The sequence below is a fragment of the Mandrillus leucophaeus genome, unplaced genomic scaffold (assembly GCF_000951045.1).
Source record: "Mandrillus leucophaeus isolate KB7577 unplaced genomic scaffold, Mleu.le_1.0 Scaffold432, whole genome shotgun sequence".
NCBI classification, from domain to species: Eukaryota; Metazoa; Chordata; class Mammalia; order Primates; family Cercopithecidae; genus Mandrillus; species Mandrillus leucophaeus.
In genome coordinates, this window is record NW_012104610.1 from 981,170 (window position 1) to 987,358 (window position 6,189).

Genomic DNA, 6,189 nt, shown 5'->3' on the forward strand with positions numbered 1-6,189 from the left:
GATGAACCCTCGCACCTAGGGTCAAGTGATGGCAGAGGCGTGACAGGTCTGAGTACCCAGGAGAAACAACAGGGAAATCCATGGGAGTCGAGCCAGATCTACCCATCTCCCACACCCTGGCCCACGCCCAGTGCGGGCTGACACAGAACATGCTTTCCTGCCGGCCTGACTTCACACTTGCTTTTCCTTGGATGTCCCAACTCTTGGTCTTCCTGCAAGACCCTTGCACATCATGGGTCTTGGGGATTGGCAGAGATGGGTTTTGCCAGTCAGGGTCAGGGGTTTCTGCCTCTGAAAAGAGTTACTGAATATAATGAAAAGTACTTCCTGGTTATAGAAGTGGCTCAACAAATATCACTCTCATATAGTTCATGGCCCTGAGCATGATAATCATCTGTATCTCTCAAAGTCTACATCTGCAACATTTCTTGGCAAAAAGTAGATGCTCTAGAAGGTTCTGAAAAGCAAATGAAGTGGTGGGCACAGAGTTTCCGTTTCAGTTTTAGTGGATGAAAGAGGTCAGGAGATGGATGGTGGTGACAGTTGCACAACCACATGAGCATACTTAATACCACTGAACCATACAGCTAAAAACGGCTCAAATGGAGAACTTCTTTTATTTATTTATTTTAAATTTTACTCCGATTTAAAAATAAGCAAATGGAATGTTGGGAATGACTCAGATGTCATGGGGCTTCCAGGCTGTCCTCTCTTTGCTTTAGCCCTCGGAGCCTGTCCATACCACAGTGTCTCCCTGGGCACATACCCCAGCCCTCTGGGAATGTGACCCCTTCTAGAGAGCAGACCAGGAGATCAGAGGAATGAAATACAGGCACTCTCCTGAGCTTGGAATTCAAATTGGAGCTCATACTCCCGGAGCTGCCTCAGTGGCCTCACCTGTGGCATGGGGGTCCCGGCCTCCCCTCCCCTTCCTTGTGGGCAGTGGCACTGCTGGCTCTGGCCACACTGGACCCGCCATTGCTCGTGCCATCACCCTCTGACCTGTGTGCATGCTGTCCTCTGCCAGACTGCCCTTCCCTGCTTTTTCCTTCTGGAAAACTCTTACTCATCTTCCCAGGCCAAGGCCAAGGGCCTCTTGACTGGGAAGTCTCCCCAGCATATCGGATTGGTTGCTGTCTCTTCAGTACCTAATGGGGGTGGAAACCTGGCCCGTTTGTACATGTAGGCTGCACCATGACCATGATGGCCCAGCTCCTCTTCTACTGTGCTGCTGAGCTCTGTGGGCTGGCACGTAATTAAGGCTGGGAAAGGTATGGCCAATCCCTCTCCTCAGTTTCCACTTGCACCTGTACCCTCTGTAGGCCTATTTCCTCATTTGCATAAGTACAGACCACAGTGCACCCACCCTGCCCTTTGGGCATATTCACTGACATGGCCTGAGTGAAAGCACATGGCTCATAGGCTCAGAGTGAGTGTTAGGTGTGTGATTCCTTCATTACTGTAGATTTGGTGACCTCCCAGGGGAGGCCCTCCAGGATCACAGCAGCCATCTTCCTGCCTTCATCACCTTCCACAGCTGACTTCTCCACCCCATTAACTTTTCTCTGTGAAAGGCAGCTGTCTCCCCTGCCGCAGACCCCACTTTATCCTCACCTGGCCATGCAGCTCGTCCTCGGGACTGGGCTGTGCCTTGTGCTGCTTGGCGTTCATGCAGACATTGAGCAGGTCCGTCCTGGCCTGCGCACTCCTGGGCTGGGCACTCCCCACAGTGGTCACCAAAGCCAGAAGCAGCAGCTGCATCATCTGCCAGGCCATCTATTCCTGCCAGAGAGCCACAGTCAGAGGTGAACAAGGCCTGAGGGAGGGGCAGCAGCCACGAGAGTGTGTACCCTCCCAAGCCCAGATCTCTGCCCTCCCCACCCTGCATCCACCACAGGGCAGCTGAGCCAAGAAATGCAGGGTGTGTAGAGGTGAGAGGGAGCCCTTCCCCGGCCTGGAGGCAGGACCCTCCTCCTGCTTCCCATGCAATAGTGCTCTAGGTCCAGGCTCTGACACCAGCTTGCTCTATGATCATAGAGGGAACCATTGCCCTTGCGGACTTCCCCTCTTGCATTTCTCCAGTGTTTTATGCAATTCCTCTCAAATTTGCACAAGGAGGAAACACAGGTGGTGGCCTGCTGATGCAAGAGTGAGACTCTAGACAGCCTCAGGCTTCTGCTTCCTCAGCCCGTCCTCTTACCCCAGGGCAGCTGAGGTTTAGATGCCCAGGGAAGCTGAGATGGGGACAGCAAAGGCCATGGAGCTGTCAGCTATTGTTCATGGTCCCAGAGCAGATGCTGTGGGAGGCAAAGGGATGGGGGCAATCACACCTCACCACTCACCCCTCCTGGGTCTTGGGAAATTACCCAGGCAGAAGCAGGCTCAGAGGTTGGGGGAGGCCAACAGGTCAGTGGCAAATGGAGGAGGGGGCTGAGCAAGAACAGATGGTGGTTGGTCAGTGGAGGCAAAGACAGCAGAGAGCCCAGCCTCTCAGGAGATGGGGAGGTGCTATCTTGCCTCCCATCTCTCATCCCCACTTTTCCCTCTGTCCTGTTGCAGGGCCTTACCTCTGTTCTCAGCCCACCTGGGAAGGTGGAGTCTCTCCCACCTCCCCACCTACTTTATAATCCCATCCTGCCTGCTTGGTTAGACCCTCTGTTAGGGAAGGTGCACAAGGCTTTGTTTAGGAGACAGCTCAATTGTCTTTCAATAAGGACCCAGTTAAATTATGGTACATCTACCCTGTGGAATTTAATGTGGTAACAAAGAAAGAGAAAGCTCCTGATGTACAAATATGGAAAAACCTCCATGTGGAAGAAGGAAGGTGTTTTAATTTAATTTAATGTAACTTAATTTAGGACAGCTAAGTAATTAAACATGAGGCCAAAGTACGTAAGACAGTGGCAGTCTTTTATTGCAAATATGCACACACTCTCGGGCGAGGTTCTCTGGTCCTCAGGTGTGGGGGGCCAGGGAAGTCACGCCAGTGCTCTCCGGTGATGTTCTCCGGTCCACAAATGTGGGGGCCGAAGAAGTCACACCAGTGCTTACCAGCAGCAGACTTTTATGCATTGGTGCTGGAAGGGGGAGGGCAGTGGGCGGGATAAGGGCGTGATAGGGGCGTCTCCATAGGCGTGGCCGGGTAAGTTTCGATCTCTTCGGATTGACATCACCTGGCGCATGCTCAATTGATCTGCATCTTCCCGGGGCGGGCTGCATTTTCCCGTGCGCGGGAAAGTTGGTGAGGAAGAACCTGGAAGCAACATGGATTGTGCCTTCTTGTTAACCTTCCTCCATCTTGTCCTTTCTCCCTCACCCAAACAGTCCAACCTCTTATTGATTATAAGAATTTGGGGCACCGTTGTCTGTCTGGCTGCTTCCTGCTGTTAGGGGGCATAGTTAGGGTCTGAGGTTGGCAGTTGGGTGTAGGGATGCAGGAGCATTTGGTTGAAGGTGATTCGGGTGATCTCTTGGACCCTGGCTCAGAGAAATTTTATTAAAATGGGAGCAAAATATAAGGCAAGGCAGAGGATTAGTATGGGAATTAGGAAATCACAAAGGGCACCTTGCCAAGCTAGGTCTTCTATGAGAGTAAAAAGTTGGGAAACCTACTGGTTGGGGGATGGGTCGGGAAGGAGGGTGTCTATGGGGTTTATGAGGGAAAAGTCAGTTAAGTTAAGATGAAGAATGGTGAGGAAGTGGGAAAATTTGAGGAGGGTGTTGATCCTTGAGTAGAACCTGGTCACCTGGAGAAAGGGAAGGGGAATAGATGTTTTGAGTTAGGTTAACATGTCTCATCCCAAGAGGGGGTGGGACAAGAGGGCATGATGAGGAAAGAGTGGGCAAAGCATGCATAGTCCAGGCAGTAATTTAACATTGGGGTCTGGCGAGGGTTAGACAGTTTACCGTCTACCCTAACTACTGAGATAGTGGATGGCTGGCTAGGACCTCCATAGGTTGACAAAACAGAATAGGTAACCTCCGTATTGATGAGAAAAGAAATTGGCTTATCCGCTATCTGTAGAGTTACCCTAGGCTCGGCGAGGGTGACCAGGGTCTCTGAGTGTGGGCATCGTCAGTCGTCGTCCAGGTGTAGGAGCTGGAAGGAGCCTTCTGGCCTTTGAGGAGAGGCACCACGTTGAGGTGCAATGCCTGCCCTGCTGGCGGGGCAATCAGACTTCCAATGTCCTTCCTGTTGGCAGATTGGGCATGGCGTGGTAGACAGGTGAGGATTTGGACACTGTTTTGCCTGATGCCCAGTTGTGCCACACTTAAGGCATGGACGAGATGGAGTGGCCGGCTTGGCCTGAGGACACTGGTTTGCCTAGTGTCCTGGGTCTCCGCATTTATAGCAGGAGCCCTTGGGAGACTTGCCCTGTGTCTTCCCTGCCGGCAGAGTGGGCAACGCTGGTTGGAGGGCAGCCACTAGAGCTTGCGCCTGAAGCACAGCCCTTCTTTTCTCCTTGTCTAGCTCTGCGGCCTCAGCTGCTTCTTCTCTGGAGTTAAAAACTTTAAAGGCCAATTTTCCTGTATGGGGGTCTGAGGCCCATCTTCAACCTTTTTTTGCTTTTTTCGAATATCTGAGGCTGACTGGGAAATAAAATAGGAGGCTAGGACAGCTGCCCCGGCTGGGGAAGTGGGCTAGCTGGATAAATTGGACCAGTGCCTCTGTAAGGCGATTTAGGAAGGAAGCCGGGTTCTCATCTGGGTGTTGGATAATTTCCTTTAATTTATCAAAATTGACCACTTTGTTAGAGGCTGCCTGCATACCGGCTAAGAGACATTGAATCATAATGTCCTTCCTACGGCGGCCAGGCTGCTGCGGTTGGTAATCTCAATTTGGTTCTATGGACGGGACAGCCATCTCTCCTAACAGGACGGTGGCGTCGGTTAAATGCCATTGATCTGCATGTTGCCTGGCGGCTGCGAGAATGCAGTCTCTTTCCTCTGGGTTAAGAGTGGAAGTAAGAATGACATGTAAGTCATGCCAGGTAAGGTTATATGCTCTGGCCTAGGTATCGAAACTCTTTGGAATATTAGGTGGGGTTGGCTGAGAAGTCGCCAAGTCGTTCTTCAGTTTTGGAAAGGTCAGCCAGGGAAAAGGGGACGTGGACTCCAACCACGCCTTCAGCTCCGGCAACTTCTCGGCGGGGGGCCAACAAACTAGCAGGGGAGGTTGGAACAGACTGACCAATAGGGTAGGTTAAGACAGGCTGACTGGTAGAGGGGTTTGGGGCAGGCTGACTGGTAGAGGGCTGACTAATGGGGGCCGCTACCGCGGTCTTGGAGCGAGTGTGGGTGGAAATGGGAGCAGTAAGAGGAGTGGCTGAGGGAGGAGTGTCGGGCAGGGAGGTGGGAGCTCCATAGGGAGGGGTGAGAGGAGTGGCTGAAGGAGGAGCATCAGGAGGGGCGGTAGGAAGTCCATAGGGAGGGGGGTTGGAAAGTCGGGAGGGAGGTCGCCTGCCATCGGCCCCATCTGAAATGGAGGTGGAATCCTCCTCAGTTGCTGAGGTGGGGGCCAAGGGCCAGGTTTAGGGGTTTAGGCTAACAAGACCTGGGCCATTTAACATCGGGCGCACAGGTCTGGGCAAGAGCGCAAGTCCTAAAAGCCTTGAACATAGATAATTTCTGACCACTTTCCGAGCCTCTGGCAGAAATCAGAGAGATCTAATTAAAATGTTACGGTCTAAGGTGCCTTCAGGCGGCCGTTGAGACTGGTTGTCTAATTTATATTGTGGCTATGCCACAGTGGAGAGTAAAATCAGTCACTTTCATTTAAGATCTTGCTCTAATTGTAAAGTTTTGAGTTTAGTTAGAAGACACCCTAAAGGGGTGTCTCTAGGTATTTTAGATTGGGGATTTCCTATTGCCTTTCTCTCGCCTATAGGCGGAAACCGAACTCTACCTGGCTACAAAGCGTCCTTTGGAGTCACTAGAGACCAGGAGGCTCCTGGAGCCGGAATGGAGATTACCTCCAGGCAGATGTCTCCATCCTGGACGGGTCCCACATGGACTGGAATGGAGTTCCTTTGGGCAGACGTCTCTACCTTTGGGAACTCTCCTGTGGGTCACCTGGTGACCAAAAAACCTTGGGCCTGCGCAGGACTTCTGGCCAAGGAGTATGAGAGGGAGGCAAGAGATACTCACCTCTAGGAGACTTGGAGGTGTGGAAAGCGATGTATAGGTCCT

At 52.1% G+C, this 6,189-nt stretch overlaps 1 protein-coding gene across 1 annotated transcript in view; it reads right to left on the bottom strand.

Annotated features, from left to right (window-relative positions):
* FOLR1 (folate receptor 1 (adult)) overlaps positions 1-1,776 on the bottom strand; it is a 34,084-nt gene extending 32,308 nt beyond the window's left edge. Inside the window, exon 1 of the mRNA XM_011993730.1 lies at positions 1,615-1,776. Coding sequence (XP_011849120.1) covers positions 1,615-1,776 — 162 coding nt within the window. The remainder of the gene's footprint in view (positions 1-1,614) is intronic.
* Positions 1,777-6,189: the final 4,413 nt, after the last annotated feature.